Source organism: Gracilinanus agilis, chromosome 2 (assembly GCF_016433145.1).
Source record: "Gracilinanus agilis isolate LMUSP501 chromosome 2, AgileGrace, whole genome shotgun sequence".
Taxonomy (NCBI): Eukaryota; Metazoa; Chordata; class Mammalia; order Didelphimorphia; family Didelphidae; genus Gracilinanus; species Gracilinanus agilis.
In genome coordinates, this window is record NC_058131.1 from 551,363,268 (window position 1) to 551,386,988 (window position 23,721).

At 44.7% G+C, this 23,721-nt stretch overlaps 2 protein-coding genes across 5 annotated transcripts; one reads left to right on the forward strand and one right to left on the reverse strand.

The window, feature by feature from the left end:
- The first annotated feature begins 4,853 nt into the window (after positions 1-4,853).
- Positions 4,854-8,435, forward strand: SDR39U1 (short chain dehydrogenase/reductase family 39U member 1). Of its 4 annotated transcripts, none has more exons than XM_044665191.1 (6): positions 4,854-4,889; positions 5,407-5,513; positions 5,971-6,053; positions 6,312-6,433; positions 6,966-7,109; positions 7,503-8,435. In XM_044665191.1, the coding sequence occupies exons 1-6, from the start codon at positions 4,874-4,876 to the stop codon at positions 7,913-7,915; spliced, it is 885 nt and encodes a 294-aa protein (XP_044521126.1). In that variant the 5' UTR covers positions 4,854-4,873; the 3' UTR covers positions 7,916-8,435. The 4 variants fall into 4 exon arrangements, with proteins under 4 accessions (XP_044521126.1, XP_044521130.1, XP_044521127.1 ...); XM_044665195.1 differs by having other exon boundaries at positions 7,629-8,435; XM_044665192.1 differs by having other exon boundaries at positions 6,312-6,427.
- Positions 8,436-8,527: 92 nt separating this feature from the next.
- KHNYN (KH and NYN domain containing) lies at positions 8,528-22,658 on the reverse strand. Its single transcript, XM_044660056.1, has 7 exons — positions 22,458-22,658; positions 20,525-21,942; positions 19,258-19,388; positions 19,054-19,150; positions 11,501-11,608; positions 11,109-11,206; positions 8,528-10,532 (listed from the first exon to the last, which is right to left on the reverse strand). Exons 1-7 carry the CDS (start codon positions 22,656-22,658, stop codon positions 10,276-10,278), a joined length of 2,310 nt encoding a protein of 769 aa, XP_044515991.1. The 3' UTR covers positions 8,528-10,275.
- Positions 22,659-23,721: the final 1,063 nt, after the last annotated feature.

Here is a 23,721-nt window from a genome sequence, read left to right on the forward strand (position 1 = left end):
AAAACCCAGTGGAACTGCTCATTGGCTACGGAAGTGGGGTGGGAGGAAGGGAGGGAAAGAACATGAATCACATAACTATGGGAAAATATTCTAAATTAAATTTTTAAAACGAGGAAACAATCTTAAAGTGAAATGACTTACCCCAAATCACATGGCTAATAAATGTCCAAGGGGGGATTACTCAGGTCTGTAATGAATTGTTGAAGTCCACCTCCCACTATACCTTGCAGGCTCTGTTTGAAGTTATTTTACTAGAGTTGATTGGAGGCAGCTAGATGGTACAATGGACAGAGTGTAGGGTCTTGGAGTCAGAACTTTACTGTGTTCTCCTAGGCAAGTGGCTTAACCTCTTTTAGCCGTAGTCTTCCCATCTGTAAAATAGATAACATCTACTTCACTGGATCATTGTGAGGATAAAATGAGTCAAACTGTACAAAAACTCAGACCAATTAATCAATCAGTACATAAAAAGAAGCATTTATTGCAGATCAAGGAAGTGAAGTCCAGCTCAACCTTCTCATGCTTCAGGCAGGGATGTCTAGAGAGAGAGGGGAGAAGGAGATTCTTATGGATCATAGTGATGGGGAGAAATAGCAGGAGGGTGTATACTTAAGAATATAGAGAACAGCCATACTGCAGGAAGGGAGTGCTATAGAAATGCCCTAGTGATTATCTCTGTCCAGAAATAGGGGTGGTTAGAAATTGTTGGGGTATATGGGAATCCAGGGACAGTTGGAAACTGCTGCTCCAAGCAGAGATTCCCACAGTTTGACCTTGGTTGGGGGTTGGGGAGAGGGTTAGAAACTGCTAGTCAGAACAGGGTAGGGAACTACAGATTCCCAGGGGTAGACAATATGTAATAACATGCAATATTGGCTATTAAATGTTATTCACTTTAGGGTTTCTGTTCCACTTTTCCTCAAAAAAAAAAAAAACTTTTCCTATGTAATACCATAAACTTACTGCTTGCAAGTAGAGAATTGGCTCTGTATACTATTAATACATACATGTTTCAGGCTTCCTATTTGTGGAGCTTTGAGCCAAAATAAAAAAATGCCACAAAGTATACCTGGACCTTTTGTATTGGGACAGAATCTTTGACACTAGGGTTAATAACATAACTTTAGCACACAAAAACAAGAAGGGTCATTTTAAGCTTTGTAAATTGATGTAAGTGTTTTATCATTACAATCAGAAGCACCATAAATTTTAGCCCCATAAAAGTAACTCATGGTTCAAGATAATTAGGCTAATGTTAGATGTTCAAATCTTTAGACAGTCAAAGCTTTCTTAAATTAACCATTGACTTAGCATCTACCTTGTACAGTAGATGTGTCTGCCTTCAAGTAGCTCAGAATTCAGTGTTGTGGGTGTTTCCCAGTCTGAGTTCTTTGAGGGCCCAAGGAGAATCTCAACCATCATCATATCTGCAAGGCTAGAGGACAGAAAATGAATAGTTGGATTGGAAATAAAAGAAATTTGTGTGCTAAGGAAGCCTACTCCCTGGTAGTAGCTACAGCTTCTCAGTGAACCAAATTGGGTTTTTACAACTCTTTAGGCTCACTTAGAGTACATTACTTGGAGTACAGCAGCTTTCTGTGGCAGAAAAGAAATAAGGGAAGTATGCAAGCCAGGGGGATCACAAGAATTGCTAATAGTCAAATTTGTCCCTGTGGGAAATACATTTCTCTGTGGTTAGTCTTATCAGGATTCCCTATATTAGCAGGAATTTTTTTATTCAAAGGTATCTTATATGCCCAATTATATGTAATAATAATTTTCAATATACATTTTCCAAAATTATGAGATCCAAGCTCTCTTCTTCCTTTCCTTCCCTCCCCATCATTCAGAGATGGTAAGCAATTTGATCTGGGCTATATATGTATTATCATATAAAACATGCTCCCATATTGGCTACATATATGGTGTAAGAGCACACTCATATAGAACCAAAACCCCAAAATAAAACCATAAGTAAACTGATGTAAAAGATAGTATGATTTGATCTGCATTCAACTCCAACAGGTAGCAGATAGCATTCCCTGTCATAAGTCCTTCAGAATTGTACCAGATCATTGCATTCTGAGAGTAGCCAAGTCTTTCACAGTTGATCATCATACAATATTGCTGTTACTCTGTACAATAACAGGATGAACAAAAATGATTCTATTTCAAAAGGGACTTTTTTTGTACAAAAAGTTCTCCTGGTTCTGCTTATTTTGCTCTGCATCAGTTTATGTAGATCTTTCCAGCATGAAAAATTTTAAGGTAATAAAGGTCCCTTTTAAAATAGAATCATTTTTGTTCATCTTTTATTGTCAGTTAAAGAGGGAAGTCAAGTACAAACTCTATAGTTTCCTTGGTCTCAAAAGTTACTCTATATAGGGAGAACATTTCCCTAAAACTCAACAGTACTCATGTTCATCTACATCCATCACACCAGAAAAGGGATATGATATATAACTAGTCAGAAGACCTGATTTCAAATCCCCACCCCTTGATGCTTGTTTGACCTTCACCAAGCTGCTAACTTGCCTTGACCTCAGTTTCCTTATCTGGAAAATGAAAAGGTTGAACTGAATGGTCTCAAAGATCCTTCCTAGTTCTAGATCTCTCACTGTTTGAATTAGTATTCAAAATACAGTGTAAATACAGTAGAGAGGTATAAACTGTGAGATTCAAGGGAGGAACGGGTCATCAAATACAGGGATGATAAAGATAGTAGAGAGGTTGTCATTCAAGTTGGATTTTAAAGGATGAGTAGGGATTCAATAAAAACAGAATATATTCATGGGGTAGGAAATAGTGGGAAGAGGCAGCATAAGCAAAGGCAAAGTACAAGATGAGTTATGGGCAGCAAGTTGTAAAAAAGTTTATTACAGCAATGAGTATATAAAAGGAAGAATTATATATTTAACCTAGTATAATTTATACTAGAAAAAGTTTGATGCCAGACTGAGTAAGGCCTTGAATAGTAGGCAAAGGACTGAACTTTATTTGGTTGACAGCAGGGAACTACTGAAGATTGTTTAACACAGATGTGACATGATCAGATCTAAATTCAAGAAAGATTAGTCTGGCAAGGGTATTAAAAAATGATAGATTGGAGGCAAGAATGTAAAGATACTATGCTAAAGGCTGAGAATATTAAAAAAAAAGGCAAGAACCATTCCTGTATACTCCTGAAGGACTTATGTAAAAGAATGCTATCCACATTGAAAGAATTATGGGAGCAGAAATGCAAAAGCAAAACATGCCATCACTTATCACATGTATATATGGGTATGTGACTTGGAGTTAGGCTTTAAAAAAAATCATTCTATAGCAAAAATGAATAATATGGAAATAGGTATCAGGTGATAACATTTGTACAACCCAGTGGAATTGCTTGTTGGCTCTAGGTGTGGGGAAGAATGGAAAATGAATCATATAAACATGGAAAAATATTTTTAAATTAAATAAATTCCTTTGTTTTTATTACATCTCCCCCCCCACAAAAGAACCATTCCTGCCCTCAAGGAAGACTCACCAACTAGGAAGACAATCTGCAAACAACTGGGTGAAAATATAATGCCAATGTCCATAAAGAACTGTCTGAGTATAGATACCCATTACAGAAAAACTGTTATCTATCCTTTCTTATGAGGCTATTTTAAAAAAAAATCAACTCTATTTTTAAAATTGAGTTTATGGATTGTGTCGTTGTAGGCAATAATCTTTTTTTTTTTTAAACCTTTACTTTCTATCTTAGAATCAATACAATGTATTGGTTCCAAGGCAGAAGAGAAGGGCTAGGAAATGGGGATTAAGTGACTTGCCGAGGATCACACAGGTAGAAATGTCTGAGGCCAGATTTTAACTCAGGACCTCCCATCTCTAAGCCTGACTCTCAATCCACTGAACCACCTACCTGCCTCCAAGAGCTAGGGTTTTAACTGAAACTTGAAAAATATTGGGAGACTGGATTGGTATAAGGAAAGACTATCCATTAAGGAAACTATAACAGTCCAGAAAGAGGATGAGGAACTATGGTGAAAGCAGTGGTAATGAAGAGGAGGTTCCAGAACATAAGAGATCTCCAAGAGGTGAAAACTAACAAAAACTTTAGAAGTGATTCAAAATTCTGCGTGACGATACATCAAAGATGACTTAAAGGTAATGAGTCTAGGTGGCTAATATCATTAATGAAAAGATAAAATGGGAAGAGTTAGATGAGGAGGGAGGTCCTGGTGGCATAAAATGATATTTTCTATTTTAGACTTGATTTTTCCAGTTGAGAACATCCAGATAAAAACCTCCAGAATCCTAAAGGAAGAATGGAAGTTAAGATGGAGATCAGAGGGTTTTCTGCAGAAAGGTGATAAATGAAATATCTGGAATAGATTAGATCACCAAGGAAAGAGAATAGAAAAAGAGAATGTTTTAGAACATTAGAGAATGCCATGTTTAAAGGTCAAGGAGGATGAAAAAGTCATTTTTAAAAAGCATAGAACATATTGGCCAACAAAACAGTACTTCTGGGATAATATAGGCTGAAATGTGAAGAGCCTAGGGAGATTTTATATACTTATATTCACACACATACATACGTATCAGCCTCAGGTGAGGTATCCCAGATGGGATTCTTTTCCCAGACTCTTCCTGGGGCTTTTCTGCCCCGGGCCCCTTTTCCCAATTTGTCCCTCCTAAACCTTCCAGGCCCTTTAAAGGTTATTAGTCAGCTGAACCCAGTTTTCTGCCCTGTCTCCCCTATCCCCAAACCCCTGTTTGTAGGCACAGGAGCAGAACTGCGCAGCTGCGCGGAGGGGGTGGAGCCCTTCCGAAATGACCGTGGCCCTGTGGTCTGCGCAAGCGCAGAGCATCAGCCGCTGCAATGAGGGTGCTAATAGGTGAGCCGCGCTTAGTGGGGGGAGGGTCTCAGTCCGAAGAGGGGAGTTGGGTAGAGGTTAGGGGTCCTTGGCCAGCAGAGATCTCAAGCGAAGGCCTGGCAGCCGGACCTCGGCCCCTAAGGGCAGGAAGCTGACCTTTTCCTGCCCCAGGACTGCGGTCACCGTTGCAGCCCCGGAAACAGTGGAGAGGAGCAGGATGGGGGTTAGAAGAGGGCCGGGAGCAGAAAAGGAAATGGGAGGGGATAGGGAGAGGGAAGAGCCCCAGGGAGAGGCCCTGGAAATGAGAAGGGGGAGGATATCGGAGCTAGAGGGGATTGGCCCCGGGATTTGGGGAGGGCGAAGCTCCTGTGGGGAAGAAGGGAGGAGCCTAGAGACTAGAGAAGGGCGAAGAGGGAGGAGATAAAGGGGAGGGACCTTGAGGATAGTTGTCTGGGCGATGACGGGTCTTAGAGATTGAAAAGGGAAGGAAGACCCTGGGGAGAGAGCCCAGGTGAGGGCCAGGCTGCTTCCTGTGCAGGCGGTGGAACGGGCTTCATTGGGAAGGCCTTGACTCATCTGCTGCACTCCAGAGGCCATGAGGTGACCGTGGTCTCCCGCCAGCCTGGTGCCCATCGGATTACTTGGGTATGTGTTCTCGTGACCCTACCAGAACAATGCCCACCCACCCCCCTCCGGACTTTGCAGTACACTATCATCCTAGTTGTTAATTGTTGGCCATCAAAAATATAAACTGTCAAAACTTAAAAATAAAATTGGATTTTTAAAAACTGAATTTAAACAGCCTTGGTAAAGATGGTACATAAAAAGCCCACATTTTAAGAAATGTTTTAAAGTACAAGTCTGTAGTTTTCTTATGACATGAGTAAAACCCAGTGGGTTCCTTGGCTACAGGAGGGGGGTGGGAAGAGAGGAGGGAAAGAACATAAATCATTTAACCATGGAAAAATTGTCTTAGTCAACTAAATAAAAATTTTTAAAAATAAAGGATATCGTATCCCAGAAGACAAAAGTGGGTGGAAGAAAAATGGGAGGGCAAGCAGGAAGGGCCTTTGTTGGAATATCTTTTCCTTTCTTTTCACAGAATGAGCTTACCAGCTCTGGGTTGCCCCCCTGTGATGCTGTGGTCAACTTGGCTGGGGAGAACATCCTTAACCCCTTCCGAAGGTCACTCTAGGAACTTGGGAAAGTATCCTCAGTGGTGGAGGGAGGGGATTTAAGGGAGTCCTCAAACATACCCTAATGACCCAGGAATCCCTTCCTGGGCCTCTCTCACTCATGTATCCATAAGATTTATTGAGTAAACTGTGGATAGAAAGGGGTATTAACTCAGTCTTCAAGAGGGAATCTTAAAGCCCCTTGAGCTGAGAGATGAAAAAATGGTCAGAAAGCACATCAAGATAAATCTCTTCCCATTGCCTACAGGTGGAATGAGGCCTACCAGAAGGAGCTTCTCAGCAGCCGTCTAGATACTACCTACATGTTGGCCACAGCCATAGCCGGGGCCACACAACCCCCTCAGGCCTGGGTCTTGGTCACAGGCACAGGTATATCATAGCCCTTATCTCCCCCTTTGAGGGGAATTGGAGAGGGCACAGAATTTACCCTACCTAGGTAAGCCCAGACCAGAATCCTAGTCTTAAATGTTAATGCCAGGGAAAGTTACACTTTGTCCCCTGATAGAGGTATAGCTTCACCTGTCCTATTGCTGCCACTATGGAACTATACTACTCAGAAAAGGATATTCCTTTCAACCTCAAAATAATTCCTTTCCTGCACCTTATTTCACATCACCATACACATGTAAAATAGGTCCGATAAAATGATAACTTTTATACTTATCTGAGGTGGTCCAAATCAGAGTGAAAACCTGCACAGTTGGATTCCCTTATCAGAACTAAGGATGGCAGTGTACAAAAGGATGAGCTATATTTCTGATATTCCTTAAGGAAATATCAAGATATCCTAGGAGCCCTGTGAAATACTACAGGGCCTATTAATAGCCAGTGAGAGTAAGAAAAGCAAATGTTGAAATTACTTGTGAAGGTAGAAGATCCGGGTACATTCTTTCTCCAATAGCTTATTACCAGCCCAGCCTGACTGCAGAGTATGATGAGGACAGCCCTGGTGGTAATTTTGACTTCTTCTCAAACCTGGTGTCCAAATGGGAAGCGGCAGCCAAGATCCCTGGGAATGACACACGCCAGGTGGTGGTTCGCTCTGGTGAGGGAGCTAGGGTGGGTTTGGAACTTCTTAGGATTGGAGTGGAGGGATATGGGGAAGCCAGTTGGGAAATGTGGGTATGGGCTTGAAGGGGAAAGTAGTTAACAGCTCAGTTCTAGGGAATCAGGCTTTGGGGCCAGCCTTTCAGGGCAAAGGGGTAGAAGAGATGATGGACCTTGAGACCCCAAGGAATAAGAAATAGCACCCAAATTTCTAAAGCACTGGCTATTTCAAAAGACTATGGCAAAATAAAATGAAAGAATGGGAGGAGTGTCTTCATAAAAAGGGGACAGGAAGCTGCTATCAATCTAAGGAGTAGAGTAAGGAAGCAATAAATAAGACTACTTAGAAGGCTGTTAGACCTGATCTATATAATGTTCTAACATGTACCAGGTGTCGTGTTGGGCCGTGGGGGTGGTGCCATCAGCCACATGCTACTGCCCTTCCGCCTAGGCCTTGGTGGGCCTATTGGTTCAGGCCAACAGTTCTTTCCCTGGATCCACATTGAAGACCTGTCAGGAATACTGGTCCATGCCATCGAGAAGAACCATGTCAAAGGGATTCTGAATGGGGTTTCCCCAGCCTCCTCCACCACCAATGCTGAGTTTGCCAAGGCCCTGGGTACTGCCGTAGGCCGCCCTGCCTTACTCCCTCTGCCCAGCCCTGCTGTCCAAGCAATCTTTGGGCAGGAACGTTCTGTTATGCTGCTGGAAGGCCAGAAGGTGATACCTCGGAGGACTTTGGCCAGTGGCTATCAATATACCTTTCCAGAGCTGCAGGCTGCCCTGAAGCAGGCTGTGTCCTGAAGGCACTTAAAGGTCTTTTTCTCTGATAGGAGCTATTTGTACAGAACCTGATCTGGTATATGTAATTCCTTAAGCATTTTGTTGAGGCTCTGACATTCTGTCTATGTGTATGTTTGTGCGTATACATATATATATATATTTATTTATTTGTATGTGCAAATACCTACATACCTCTTTATCTTATTATATTATTGATAGATAGCTCACCTTTTTTCTATGTATACCTTTCTTCCTTCTCCTCCTCCACAACTGTAATTCTGGGGATAATGGGCAGAAGGACTTCTAGTCTTTCCTAATCTTAGACCTTTCCCAGAAATCTTTGGCCCCTCCCACAAACTAGACACTATGTGAGGGTACCAATGAACAGCATTTGGAAAGGGCAACAAAAGGAATTTAGAGGGAGAAAGGGGCTGTGTATAATATGCCATATAGACAGACAAGTCACCTGTTTTAACCAACTTTTGTTTGTATTCTCTGGCCTTCCCACAAGATTTCTTAAATAAACTGCCAGAAAGTCCATTTTTATGGCTTTCCTGGTCCAAGCTCTCCTAATTAGACTGATCTTAGAAAGCATTGGCCCTTCCTAGATTCCCTCTTTTCCACATAGGAGTTATATTGCATATTATTTTTTTTTGCCTTCTAAATTCCCTTTGTTGCTCTTTTTTGCAAATACTAATCAAAAATCCCTTTCTCTTCCAGAGAACTTTTAGTTGTCCTAGAAGCAATGATGTCACTAATGAGACTACCTCTCCTAGACAAAGAATGAAAACCCATATTTAGTCTGTGAGTTATATAAAGTTCTTTTATCCCTATACTTCCATGAGAGGATCGAAAGTAATCCTCATTTTATAGATGAGAAAGATGAAGCTCAGGTTAAGTAACTTGTCCACAGTCCCAAAGGGGAGCCAGAACAGAAACCCAACATACCATAAAGCCTGAATTAAAATGAGGCTAGAAAAGAACTGATATTTACAAATACTGTTTATAACAAGATTCTTTCTGTGGGTTGATCATTCAAAGCTCCAGGTAGTTATAGTCCAGCCCTTATCGGGATAGTTGTTAATATACATTTTATTTTGTAAGAATTACAAGAACAATAAAGCTTTAAATGTTATAAATAAAGCACTGAAACTATCTAGACCTTAAATGGGAAGTGTCAGTTTGTAAGGCATTCAAGATTTCCCTAGGGACAGAGAAACCAAGAGGTGACCCAGGTACCTGAAGCAGTATTACAATCAATTCAGTTTCCCAGGGTCCTTAGCACCTGAGGTAGAGCCAAGGTGATTCCAAATGATAGCTAAGGTAGAAAAACCAGGAAGGATCTCCAGGGTAGGGGTGAATAAAACAGGAACCTCTACCTCTGGTTTTCAATCCCTTATCATCATCCCATTCGAAGAGAAGTTAATCATCTGATAACCAGCTTTGGCCACTCTTTCAAGTAAATGGATTACAATCAGGTGACAGCCCTATTGTTTATACACATACACCATTACACATGCACACCCCATCCATAATACAGGTGTGTTCCTACATATAGATTTTAGTAAGTCAAATGATAACCTGTGATCATTTCAGAGATGTTTTTATTTTCATTCAACTGATTGTGGCTCCCTAAGACTTCTGCAAGTTTAACTACAGCCACACAGTCAAGTTAATGATCAATAAGCAAACATACCCTAGATAAAAGCTGCCTTTTTAAATGAACCCTGAAAATATTTTGATAAACTGAATTATCACACATATACCCAAATGCAACTATAGGAACATTTGATCTAGGGGTTGTCTAAAAGAGGAAATAACCTGGGACTCCTAACACTAAGAAGTCAATCTGAGATCTTGGGACCCATTTGGAGAGCAAAAAAAAAAAAAAAAAAAAAAGTATCTAAATGAAGGAACCATGTGAACTGGCTGATAACAATATTTGGAAATGGTAGAACTCAAAGCCCTTTCTCCTCAACAGTTACTTTTATTTCCATCTTACTGGTGGAGAAATTAAAAGTTGAGGCTTAGCCTAAAGGTCCTTGAGTACACCTTTGCAAAGAGTACTAGACCCAGGCTTCAAATTTCTAAATTCCTAGACCAGTACAATTTTCACTACTTCCTGCTGTGTCCCTGTATAATCCATCTCACAAAACATTAAGACTTCCAGGGTTTGGCAAAATCTAGTATTCCTCCAGTGTTCCTAGAAACCTAGCTAGCATTCTCTCCATCTGAAGCCAGTCAGGCCTGCCAAGGGGAAAAGAGGCCCCTGATTCCTGCCCCTCCACTTTGCCCATGGTTCCCCATACCTCACTTGTAAACCAGAAGTAAGACCCAACAGTCCAGATCTCTAGGATCCACCTCACCCTCATTCACTGGACTCAGAAGTTCAGACTGAGCAGGGCCTCTGAGAGCTGGTTGAGGTCCCTATTAGAAGGGTTCCGTTGTAGGATGAAGTCCACCTTATGGTCCTGTCCCCAAAACACCTCCAGCAGCTTGTGCCGGAGCTGCTCAGTCTCTCTCACCCTTCGTAAACCATGACCTCCCTCATCATCCTCCTTTTGTTCCTGCTGCTTTGGCTGAATTTCAAATTCTGTCAGACCCATGGTGTGGGATCGAGGCTGAGATCGTGGTCGAGGTGGCATTCGAGGATGGGCTCCAGATCTAACCTGAGACCGGGCCCTGGAGCTGGGTCGGTAGGGCCGGGTATGAGGAGGCCCTCGGCGACCAGATGAGCGACCTCTTGAAGTCTGCAGCCTAGGGAAAGAGGACCAAGATGCTAGAAGGATGATAGACTGAGACTGTTACCCAAGTACCCTTGAAGGAGGAGGAAAGGAGGGGCCATAACCATGGAAGTTCTCAGAGCTGAACACTAAAGAGAAAAATCAACCCACCTCTGTAGCAGGAGCCTGCAAGGATAGAAACCCCTTCTGAAAAAAAGGTCTAGGCCAGAAAACACTCAACCTCCAAATACTGCCATACCCAAGTATCCTGATCAAAAACAGAAAACTGTCTCAGAATTCCCTAGAAGGGCAGTTTGAATGCAAGTCCTGACAACTCATCCAAATGCCCAGACAGCTGGCCCAGAAAGAGGTCACAATGCCACCCAAGCAAGCTGGCCTGAAGCTTTCTACAATAAAGACTATGTAGGAGGGGGCCACAGAGTGGCAAGAGAAAAGGAGTAAGGGAGGGGAAGGTTTGACTGGTTACCCATTTGGTTTCTTGAGGAACTCATCCAGGGTGGGGCCCTCACGCCCCAATGGGTCATCTGGGACCATGAAGATGTTCCCCACAAAAGTGAAAGGCAGCAGACTAGGCCAGAGATAGAAGAGATACCATCACTGAAGGGACCCCCTTGTACACCCTACCCAACCAGTAGGAACAGCCCCCCAAATTGGACAGCCTACCCCAAGGGATGCTTCTCCACACCCAAGGGATGGGTCTAAGACACAACAACTCATCCCACCAGATCCATTAGGAACCATTTTCAGCCCTAGCAGCCCCAACCACTTCCCTAAAGTCCCTTATCCCCCCCATGGCAGATTAAAATCATTTTGAGGAAGGTGAGAAGCATTTTGGCCCATCCTCCAACAAAGTCTTCCTCACCGCAATCTGATGATTTCTGCCCATTTCACAGACACATCTGACAAATCTCGGAACTGGTCATTGGTAACGATAATACCATCAGTTTCTTCTGCCAGCTTCACCATGAACCTGCCCATAGGAGGTAAAGAATAATGGACTTGTTCATTTCTAGAACTTTTAAAATCCCCTCCTCCCCTCCAATACAAATCCTGGGGAGTTCTGGACTTCTCATTTACCTCCTCATATCAGCCAATCTACCATCTAAAGATTGTGAGGTAGGTTGGGAACAAGTAAACACCAAAAGGTCTACAAGAAGAAAGACCCAAAGGAGTATCCTTGTACAACTTGGGGAAGAATTGGTGTGTGCCAAATTCAAACTCATGAGAAATCTAAAATGGTAAATATACCTCCCAGGACTTAGTTCATCAGCCCCAGGTCTGCCTTCTCATCCCCTAAACTCTGCTACTTTATTTTCACTTTCTTATCACAAAGCTCTTGCTTCTTTCTCCCTCATTCATTTAGCAATTATTCATTGACTCTCCTGCCCTCCTCTGTGCTAGGTACACCCTCTGTTGAAGACATCATCATCCTGCCCATCTTCATGAAGTTTATAGTATAGCTGGGAGCTACATCTTACTCACACCATGAGGCAGAATGGGGTAGTGGGAAAAAGCAGAGTCAGAACGTCTGGATTCAAGTCCTAACTTTGATATTGACTCCCTGTGGATCACCAGGAAAGTTCCATGTCTCTTCTGATGCCAATTTACTCTCCCATTAAATAGGGATACTTGATACTCCTAATTCACAGAACTGTTATCCTCTTTATTACTTAAAAAAAAAACTACTGAGAAATAATAATGTGGTCATAGTGGAGGGGAGGTTAGGAGGCGCAGTTGATAGAATGCCAGGCCTGGAGTCAGAAGGACTCATTTTCCTGAGTTCAAATCTGACCCATACCAGCTGTATGACCCTGAGTAAGTTACTTAACCCTATTGACTTCAGTTTCCTCATCTATATTATGAACTGGAGAAGTAAATGGAAACCACTCCAGTATCTTTGCCAAGAAAACCCCAAATGGGGTCACAAAGAGTTGGACACTACTGAAACGTGTGAACAGCAAGAAGTGGAAAGGGCTTTAGGGGAAAAAAATTCAAGTGAGGTCTGGGTTTGAATCTCACTAGTTATGTGATCTTGAAGGAGTCATTAAACTTTTCAAAGCCTCAGTTTCCTAATCTGCAAAATGGAGAGCAAAGAATCATAGCTGGAAGAAACCTTAGAGGTCATCTTGTCCATTTTGCTCGTTTTCCAAATGAAGTAACTGAGGCTCAGAAGGTTAACTGACTTGCTTTAGGTAACATAGTTATTACCTATGTGCCTCAGATCTAGGTCCTCAAGACTCTGAAATCTAGGGTACATCCTGTTGATAATACTTGACTCACGAAGGTTTTATAAGAATCAAATTAGAGGTTTGTAAAACTCTTTACAGCCCATAAAGTACTGCTTTATATGTCAACTACATTTAGTGTTGTTAGTGTAAGGTCCGAGAAAGGAGATATATTTGTACATTGTGGTATTCAGGGAAAGTTTCATGTTGACTTGAACTAGGCTCTCATTAAGAATAGGTACAATATTCTGGAGAGCCAGAGAGAAAATGTCAAAAGGTTGGAGACTAGAATGTCTAAGAATATTCAGGAGGCCATCTGTAAAGCAGTCTAGTTGGAGCTAAGGGTTTGGGTAAGATGGCAGTGGACATTAAGACTGGAAGGGGGTGTTGCATTCAGAACATGGAGGGCTTTCAATATAAGCCTAAGGATTCAATAAGGTTTTTGAGCAGGTATCCATCTGGCATTAGCAGCCACAAGGAAGGGATTGGAGTGGAGAAGACCAGTTAGGAAGTGACTGTAGCCTTCCAGGCTTGAGGTCATAAAGATTAAAATAAGAACAGTTGGTATAGGAATGAAAAGGAGAGGATATTGTGTAGGAAGAAATGAAAAGAACTTTCTTTGTCTAGAAGATAAGGGAGGGATGAGAGAGAACACAGATTATAGAGGCTTTACATCTGGAAAAGACCAGGAAAAAAATCATCTAGTCTAACTCCTCGATTTTACACATGAGGAAACTGAGGCCCAGGAGGTAAGTGGCCAAACTATGGACACTGAGGTAGCCGAGTGGCATGGCAATTAATAGTATGGCCAACATACTAGATCAGCTCCTATAACCTAGACAATCATGATGGCTTCCTAACTGAGCTCCCTGTTCCTAGTGCTCCAATCCAGAGCAGAGTGTTTCCATGGTCACTAACTACCTAAGGCAGCCTGTGCTGCTGTTATTTCTCTAAGCTTTCATGGGCTCTGGGCCTCTAAGTGCTTTACAAACCAGGGACATCACTGATCAGCTTTACCTTTACACTATTTCCCTCCACTCTACTTGTTAATTCCTGAACTCCTCAACCTCAGTTTCTTATTCAAAAACAAAAACAAAAAAACATAGGGGGTAAGGACAAGTGCGGTGCTGAGTTTCCCTGGGGTCCTTCTGGACATAAAAGGTCTGAACCTCTGGACAAGCTCCCCTCGCTCATGTGGTTCTGTCTACCAGAAATGCCCTCTTCCTTCATTTCAAGCTCTCCAGAATACTGCTACTGCTACTGCACCAAATGTCACATCTATTAAAGTCTTCGTCTCTGAAAAATGTCCTTTTCATCACACGCATCAGTCAAAAATTCCCACTCCTGATGGCAATAGGCACCTTATGGACCCAACCTCACTGATGACGGGCCTGGAAGCTTTGATCTGCTGTTTTCAACCTTGGCTGGTTTGTCCCTCCTTCAAATCTCTCAACCCAGCTTCTAGGGGGCTTCTCATACTGGTCCCAAACTCAGTGCAGACACACTGGATTGCCTTAGCCTACTACCGCTCAGAAAACCTACTCAAATGACCTGCCAGCCTTATTAAATCCCTACACGATTCCATTTATACTTTTCTCATGAAGTTCGCCTGTGTCAACGTGGAATCTAGAACCCCCCAAACTTGTAGCCCAGTAAGATCTGATGAACCCCAAAGTTTTAGGACTAGCTTGTAAATTGGAGATCCCAAACCTAGTTCCTTATTCCCTCCAGAATCCACCCTGAAGGGAATCTCAGGCTAGCAGTTTCAGACTGAATAATGGACCCCAGGGTAAATGACAATCCCAGTTAGGTGGGGCTAAGCAGATGCTAAGTACCCTTTTTGTCTAAGGTAGTCTTCCCATAGTATCAGGGACCCTTTCCCAAGAAGACCCTCACCTGAGCAGGGACCATCCTTTTGGTGTCCAAGGTAAGTAGCCAAGGGGTAAGGACCCTAGCTTCTAGCTAGGATTCCTTTCCCAAGCATTGTGGTATGCGGGTCAGTAGAGTTTGAATACTCCCATTTCCTCATAGCTATGGTATGCCCTTGGATCCCCCAAATGGTATAGAGGTCCCCCAGATTCTTTTGTTCCTCAGAGTTGTCAATCTAGTGCTGTTGGCTCTCCCAAGGGCCAGTGACCAGAGCAACCAGAGTCTAAGTCTTGGGACTCTGTGTGGAGGCCTTGAGGAAAGCACTGAACCCCCTTCCTTAATTAAGAGTGTTTTTATCTGACTTTTTAATAGTTCTATGTTTTTTCAAGTTAACACCACATCCTGCTTGGTATTAAATTAAAATACATTTTGGTTCTTCCCATATCAATTTTTTAACTCCTTGAGGGCAGGGAGTATAATCTTATGAAACAATGTCTATCTCCACAGCCTCCACTCACACTGATAATCCCCTAAAGCAAACATTTATTGGACCATTATAATACCATCCAAATTGATCTCCCCACTTAATGTCCTCCATTATCTATTTTTACAGTTATTATATATTATTCTCCCTCACAGACTTAAAAAAAAACAACAAACACTTATCTTCTGTCCTAGTATCAGTTCTAAGGCAGAAGAGCAGCAAGGCCTAGGCAATCTGGGTTAAGTGACTTGCCCAGGGTCACACATCTAGGAAAAGCCTGAGGTCAGATCTAAAACCAGGTCTTCCAGACTCTAGGCCTGGCATTCTCTCCACTACCTAGGGGCACCCTCCCCACCCCTCTTCATGCATGCACTCTTTAGACCTGCCAAACCAGCCTTCTTGCCATTCCTCGAACTCCACAAATCTCTCTCCCTGCCTTTGCACAGCTTGTCCCCCAGCCTGGAAAGCACTCCCCTGCCTCTCCACCTCTCAGAACTCCTAGTTACCTTTGTCAAATGTGTTTTTGGAACCCCCAAGTGTGTCTGTCCCTGGGGAAGTCCCAGACTGACCTTGTCTCAGACTTAACATTAAACCTTAACTTTAAACCAAAGTACTTAATGATCCCAGTTTGGTTCCCTAGACTTAAACCTAAATCAAACCCTCAGTACCCTTTTTTGTATTAGAAATCTCTCCCATTGTATCAGACAGCTCTTCCCAGGGAGCCCAGCCCCAGGCTGGAATCTTCAGCCTCTCCTGGATAATCCAGCCCTGGACTCCCCATTTCCTGAAAGCCATTGTAAAGCTCCTATGTAAATCATACTTCTTGTCCTTTATTCCCCAAAAGGCATATAAGACCCCCCCCAAGTTCTGTGTTACTCTTTGGCGGTGTTTTCCCAGAGACCCTGTCTCTCGTCCTGATTAAAAACTTGTTCTTTCTGTCTACTTTCGAGGTTGTTTTTCAAAGCTAAACTCTACAGCCACCTCTTACAAGAGGCTTTCCATGGATCTGCCCAGGGACTAGTGCTTCCTCTTAAAAAAAAAAAAATCACTTTGTATTTGCATATTTTGTATATTTTTTTAAATGATAGTAGGTGGCAAACTGACTTCAGATTCAGGAAGAAATGGGTCCAAAACCCATCTGATATGATAGTCCCAGCCAGGGGACTCTGGACAAGCTGCATAATCTCTGCCTCAGGATACATAACCTGCCCTAGACAACCCTGCACAAAAGTTGTGGCTCCCCTAGTAGGAGTCCCTATCCAAAAGAAATGAGAAGCTTGGTTAAAAAAAAAGTTTGCTTTTGGAAATGCTTATGTTCTTAGTTTCAACTTCGGCAAGGATTATCAGACAAGTGACTTGCCTAGGGTCACACAGCTACTAGGTATTTGGGGCTAAATTTGAACCCAGGTCCTCCCAACTCCGGGCCTGGCACTCTATCCACTGTGTTACCTAGTTGCCTGAAACTAGCTCTTTTTCTTATAAAAGTTTGCATGCAGTCTGCCCCTAGACTGAAAGTAAGATCCCTGAGGGTAGATATTTGCATTTTGATATCTCTAGCCCCAAGCACAATGCCTTGAATATAGTGGGCACTTGATGAATGGCTTTGTAATTAATTGTCCTTTGTTGGTTTGATTGTTTATCCAAATCCTGTATTGTCTTTTTTTTTTTTGTATTGTCTTTTAAAAACCACTTCATAGATAAGTTAAAGGAGACTTGGCTAACCAAGAGTTCAGGTAAAAAAAAAAAAAGACTTTGGAGTTTTAGGGAACTTTAGGCCCAATATGAATTAATAGTGCAGCAGGAGAGTCAAAAAAGAGAATGGGGGAGGGGGAAAGGGCAGCTGGGCAGCTGGGTGGCTCAGTGGATTGAAAGCCAGGCCTAGAGATGGGAGATTCTAATGGCCTCAGACGATTTCCAGCTGAGTGATCCTGGACAAGTCACTTAACCCCCATTGCCTAGCCCTTACCACTCTTCTGCCTTGGAGACAGTACACAGTATTGACTCCAAGATGGAAGGTGAGGGTTTAAAAAAATTTTTTAAATTAAAAAAAAAAAAAAAGGGAATGGGATCAGAGGCTGAATAGAAATCTGAAAGACTCACTTCCTAAAGTTAAATTTGACTTCAGACACTTAACCAGCTGTGTGACCCTGGACAAGTGACTTAACCTAAGTTTGCCTCAGTTTCCTCATTTGTAAAATGAGCTAGAGAAGGAAATGGCAAAGCAGTCCAGTATTTCTGTCAAGCAAACCCCAGATGGGATCATGAAGAGTTGGATGTGATTGGACAACAATGGTGTCCACTTTGCTCAGGTTAGCACATAGTTGGAATAATGGGTCAAGTGTATTTTAGCAAGGACACTGATAAGATGGAATGTCAAAAGAAGTTTGATTGGGATGGTGACTTGGACCTTGAGACTAGTTGTAGAACTGCAAACATTTTAGCCTAGAGAAGACTTAGGAAGGATGTAAAGGCCCATGGTGCAGAGGAATGATTAAACCTGTTCTGCCCAGGGAGAGAGAGCAGAGAAGCAAAGGAGGGAAGGAGAAAAGAGGGCCACTTCCTAATAATTAGAACAATTAGGTTAAAAGTAAGGGGCAGCTAGATGGCTCAGTGGATAGTATACTGGGCCTGGAATCAAGAAAACTCATCTTCATGAGTTTAAATTCGGCCTCAGACCCTTCCTCAATTGTGTGACCCTGAGCACTTCACCCTCTTTGCCTCAATTTCCTCATCTGTAAAATGAGCTGGAGAAGGAAATGGCAAACTCCAGTTATCTCTATCAAGAAAACCCCAAATGGGGTCACCAAGAATCTGACAAGACTGAAAATAACTGAACAACAAAAAGAAAAGTTGTCCTAACAATTAAGAGCCATTTGAAAATGAAATGAGAAGCCAGGGGAGAGGCAGTGGTCCCCTCAATAGACAATCCTTTCCCAGTCATTTAGCTTTGTCTGGAAGATTTTTTGTTGGGGTGAGGGGGTGAAGGTGGCCCTGCTGGCCCAAGTAGGAGTGGGAGTGGGATTATATAGCCTACAAGCTTCTTTCCACAATGAAATTCAATGCGTTTCTGCTAGCTAGTTTAAGATTTCTATCATCTAGCCTGGCATATGTGGGCTGAATTAATGAGTGAACAGTCGGAACAGATCTCTGGCTGAAGAAGGAATGACCAGAGATCTGAGATGGGACAAGAGACCCTTAGACTCAAGGGTCTCGAGCAAAAGAAGCCAATCCCTATGTCCCTGACGGGGGAGCTAGATTCAACATTTATTAGAATTAGAAAGCATCTTAGGGGTCCTGTAATCCAAGTCCCTAATTGTCCAAATGAGGAAACTGAGTCTTAAGAGACTTGATGGGAGATCAGTTTGATTCTTAGTCCTGTCTTCTTTTTGCTATTCTTCCTGAGTTCCTAAAGCACTACCGCCCCCCACCAAAATGAAAGTACTATCACCAAGAGAAACTGAGGCACTTCCCCTTACTCCAGTGACCACAGTGGAAAACATCCTTTCCTGATATTTATGCTGAATTTCCAGAGTCAGAACAGACAAGCCACACACGTACATACGCATGCACACACATAGATGGGAGAAAGTGGAACATTATGTATGTGAGTACGTAAACTCCTGGTTTTTCCCTTTCTTGTTATCCACAGTCCCTGGCACATCATACTAAACCAATGCTTGTGGACTGTCCTAACTGGCCCAGGAGAAGGGGCCCGGCTACCAACCTTCCCCAACCTGGGCTGAGAACAGATCCCCAAAGGCTGTGCCCCTCCTCCACGGTTCCCTGTGCCCCTCCCTTGGTTCCCCGGGCACCAAGGCCAGGGCTAGGGGGGAGTACCTGTCATCATAGGAGGTAATCCTCTTCCCATCCACAACTCGAGAGGGGGTGACAGAGAGCAGGCTGAGGGACTGTAGTTTAGTCAGGAAATGACGTTCTGTGGGGGAGGGATCCGGATGAGGGTGGGAAGGGATTGAATGGCCTGGTTAGTCCTGGGGTAGGGAAGTGGTGGCTAAATAGTCTGGAAGTGAAAAGTCTGCTCACCTTTGACCTTGGAATCCTTCTTAAGGCGCCACTGAGGCACAAAGACAGTGACCTCCCGGTGCCCCCGATCCCAGAAATATTGCACGGCCAAGGCGATGCCCCGGCAGGAGAAGAAATGCTGGAGCCCGTGGCTGAGAAAGCAAAGGCTTGAGATTAGACTGAAGTCTGACCTGAGAACAAGTTCCCTATCCCCAGGAGGCTCAGAGAGGACAGATGGCCCTGCCTGCCCTCCCATCACCCACCACCAGTGAGGCGGAAAAACATCACTGGCCAGAGTCTGAGGCATAGGATCGAGTTAATCATCCTCCCTACCCATTTTACAGATGAAGAAACTAAGGTTGAGGTTAATTGACTTGCCCAAGGTACCACAGGTAGAAAACTGAAACGCTGGTATTTAAAAGCAGGTCCTCTAACACCAAACCCAGGAATCTACCCATTCTGCCTCTCGACCTACTTAGATCTGTGCCAGAGATGTAACTCTGATGCCACTCTTGAGGTCTTTACTGAGGTATTATCTTTGGAGATGATCTGATAAAATTCTTAGTCTGGAAACCTACGCCCAGAAAGGGTAGCTTTCCCAAGATCGCCCAACAAATGAGTCCCTCTGCTGCAACTAGAGTCAGATCTCAGTCCCTTTCCCAACTCCACACATGACTGGAGACACATATCACCACATCTCTGAGCCATGATAATAAGGACATGCTGATAAATGTTTAACAACCAGCTCCCCTGGAAAAAAGTTATTTATCCACAACACAATTTGCATTAACTGCATTTTCTTAAAACTGGACAATCAAAACAATAAGTTAAAGCCTTAGTTTGCAGCATTTGCCAGTTTTCAAGGTGTAAATACTCATGTTTGAAAATCTAACAATCTACTCTAAACTTCAAGCTGGCTACTGGGACACCACTTAATATTTTTATTGCCCAATTCACCATTTTGCCTGCCCTTGAACTGCTTTGTTGGATCACAACAAAGAGCTTGGAATCAGGAAGACCTGAGTTCTAATCCTGCTTGATACTTCCTAATTGGACGACCCTGGACAAGTCACTTAACCTGTCTGCCTCAGTTTCCTCCACTATAAAATGAGGATAACAATAGTATCTATCTCACAGTGTTGTCAGAGGAATACGTAATAAAACTCTTAGCATACCACAAAGTACTATATAAATACTAGCCATTATGATTATTTTTTCTAAGCCCTCTTGCCTCAGGGAGCCTTCCTGAGCAGTGCCTTCAGGTAGGAGGTCAAAGGAATATACTTACATCATGGCTATATTGCTGCCATCGATGATAACATGTCGAAGACCTGTTGCACCAGGTACGTTATTGAGGTTCAAGGAAAATGGGGTCTTCAAGGACTCTAAGAAGCGCTGGGTTTTGGTCACCTCACAGCTGCCACCAATGGTGCCACCCTTCGGAGGCCCCTGCCCACCCTGGAGCCCCACTGCCTGCCCATCCCCAGATTCTGGAGACACAAGCCATGTGGGTTGTGGCCCACGTAGAAGGTTGGGCCCCAGTGGTGGGGAGGCTTCTCCATTGTTGAGCTGAAAGAAGGGCGTTACTGGAGCCCTCCACTGTTGGTCACCCACCACTGCCTGAGGAGAATGGCCATAGGAATCCATCGAATCTTGGATGGCCCTCAGGAGGAAGTCAGGCTCAACAGCATGTGAGTCTTGAGACACCTCCCCAGGCAGCTCCTCTCTTTTCAAGCCCATTTCTTCCAGATGCCATACTTTGTCCAGGTCCTGCTCTCTATTATGTCCCCCTTTTCCACAATCCCTCTGCCCAAAGTGTCCCTCTCTATCCCAGTCTCTCCCCATAGCCAGACACTCCCTATTCCAATCTCTCTCCCCAAGGTACCCATCCTCCACCCAGTTTCTCTCCTTAAGGATCTCTTCCCTGTCCCAGTTCCTTGACCTAGGTAATCTGTCCCTGGGACTCCCTGGTCTCTCCAAGTTTCTCTGTCCAGAGGGCTTCGGTATATGCCAGTCTTTTTCCCTGACCAATTCTCCATTCCTTCTGGAATCCACCTCTCCCATGAAGTCCTGTCCTCCCCAGTCTCTATTTCCAGGATCGGAAGGCAGGCACCTTTCCCTAGAAGCAGCCCCTCTCTTAATCCCTTCCTGGTCCACAGACCTGGTGCCCAGTGAGATAGTGTCACCCTCCCCAACCTCCCTGCCCTGACTCTGAGTCTTTCTGACAGGGTCCCTCCAGTCACCAAGATCTTCATTCCCAAAACAAACAGGCCTCTGCTCTTGCCCCAGGGGAGGTTCTGGCAGCCCTTGCCTCCTACCAGCCTCTCCTGCCAAGTTCAGCAGCCACTTCTGAATGGAAACAGGCAAATTCAGCAGAGCCCTGGAGTGTTCATCCCCATAGCTTCCAACCAGGGCCTTGAAGTCCTGAATCACCTGTTCCCTGGGAATACTGAACTGCAACCACCATCGATCACTCTGCCTAAATTGCTCTAAAAGGTCTTCCACACTGCTCTGGGCCATGACAAAGGCTTCAGTCAGGCCCCCCAGTAACAAAGAGCCTGGGGCTTGGGGCATGATGTGGGCTGAAGTACCCCAGCACAGGCAGTCCAGGAAGAGACCCCCAGCTCCAAAGAAGACACAATGCAGGGCAGCAGGGTAGCTGACTTCCTCCCACACCTCTGGGTTGCAAAGGCCTTTCAGGTACTCCTGGAGGGATGAAAAGGGAAAGTAGAGCCAGACTGATCTCTGCTCTTCCTATTTCTCAGTTCTCTCTACCCACTCTTCTCTCCCTACTAGTGCTTCCAGTATTGGGAATGCTCCCCATTCCCCTGGGAGGGGACAAGAGGGACAGGAAAACAAGCCAACAAATGGAAAGAGAATGGGGGCGAGGGGGATGCTTAGGAAGGTTGAGGAATCTCAGTTCTCGATCCCCATCCCAACCTCTCCCAGTCTCAGTTAAGAAAAGTTGAAACCTAGCAGCCTAGAGAAAAAGAAACCAAAACCAAAAGGCAGAGAGAGCGCTGGGAAATCCCCAGTGATGATGGGGCCCTGAGGTTGCCACAGAGACAGAGGGAGGCGAGGGAAGTGGACAAGGAACAGCAACAGACTCCAGCAAAGCCTCCTGGAAGCTTGAGGAAGAGGAAGAACTAGTGGGCCCTCTCCCTACCCCCACCGCACCCCGCCACCCCACGCAGCCAGGGGGAAGGGAGAGGAGGTAGTACCTTGGCTCTGCCCACATTCTCTCGGGGTCCCTCCAGCTGCAGCCAGATGTGGGGGCTCCCCGGGCAGGTCTTCTCAAGGACACTCAGCTGCACTTGGAAGATGCGTTCCACTTGGGGCCGCTGTTTAAGCACCACGTCCTCCGCATCCGCCAACACCGTGAAACGGTCCGGGGTTCCAGGGCTGGCCCCCGAGGGGAGCATGGCTGCGAAGCCAACTCTGATAGGGTGGGAAGAAGAGCAGCTCAGACATGGCAGCCCCTCAGCCCAAATGTTCATCACCACCAGGATCCCAGTCGGCTCCCCGCCACAATTGGGGCCGGTCCCAACGTCACAACCCAGAACCTGAAGTCCCAAAGGGTTATCGGACTGTGCTCCCACCCATTACTCCGCCCCCTCTGTCCAGCCTTAAGCCCACCCCCAGCCTGCTCCACCCCCTAGTTACCCCCGAAGACCAGACTCCCGGGTCCGGTCCTCACGGTCCCCTTTTTGGGCTCTCCCCAGCAGGTGTACAGACCTCTGGACTTCTGTCTCTGGGATTCTCCGCGCTCTCCCCATTACCTCCTTCCCTCCCCCGGGGAGAAATGGGAAGGCTGAAAGGCATTTACCCGTCTTGGCTGTGGGCTCCTGGAGTGCCTAGATCTTCTTCCCAGCGATCTGGGAATCCTACAGTTCGTGAACCCGACGCTCCCGCCCTGGAAGGAGCGGGGGAAGAGTCGCGGGTTCAATTGGACCCTTGCAGACCACAGGTTCCTGACTCTGCTCTCACGTACACAACAGCTCTCCTCCTCACTTCCTGGACAGGGGAGGAGTTAGCCCAGCTCCACCCCGAGGCTGCCTTAGCCCCGGGGACTTGGGTCTCCACCCAGACTTCTAGGGAAGGCTGAGGGGTGGTGGGGACCCGGGAGCCGAGGTGGCCAGACCTTCCTTCCACTCTCCGTCCCTAGAAAAGGAAGGGGTCCTCTCCCCCTGCCCCCCATTCACCTTCCGTCCTTATACTTTTCATCACTTCTGACCTCTTCCTGCTCTCTTGCCTGCCTAACTACCTCTCTTCCTCCTCTATTTTCCACCGAGACTCCTCTCTGCCCACCTCCCCTACTACATTGTTTATTTACTCCATGAGAACTGGGAATCGCAGCCTAGAATCCTAGAATAACTTTGTTGGACAGAATTTTAGCGCCAACAGAGGCCTTAAAAGATTATCCAATCGAACTCTCTTAATTTTATAGAAGACAAAATGGGGCTCCAGGGGTCATTTGGCCCAGTC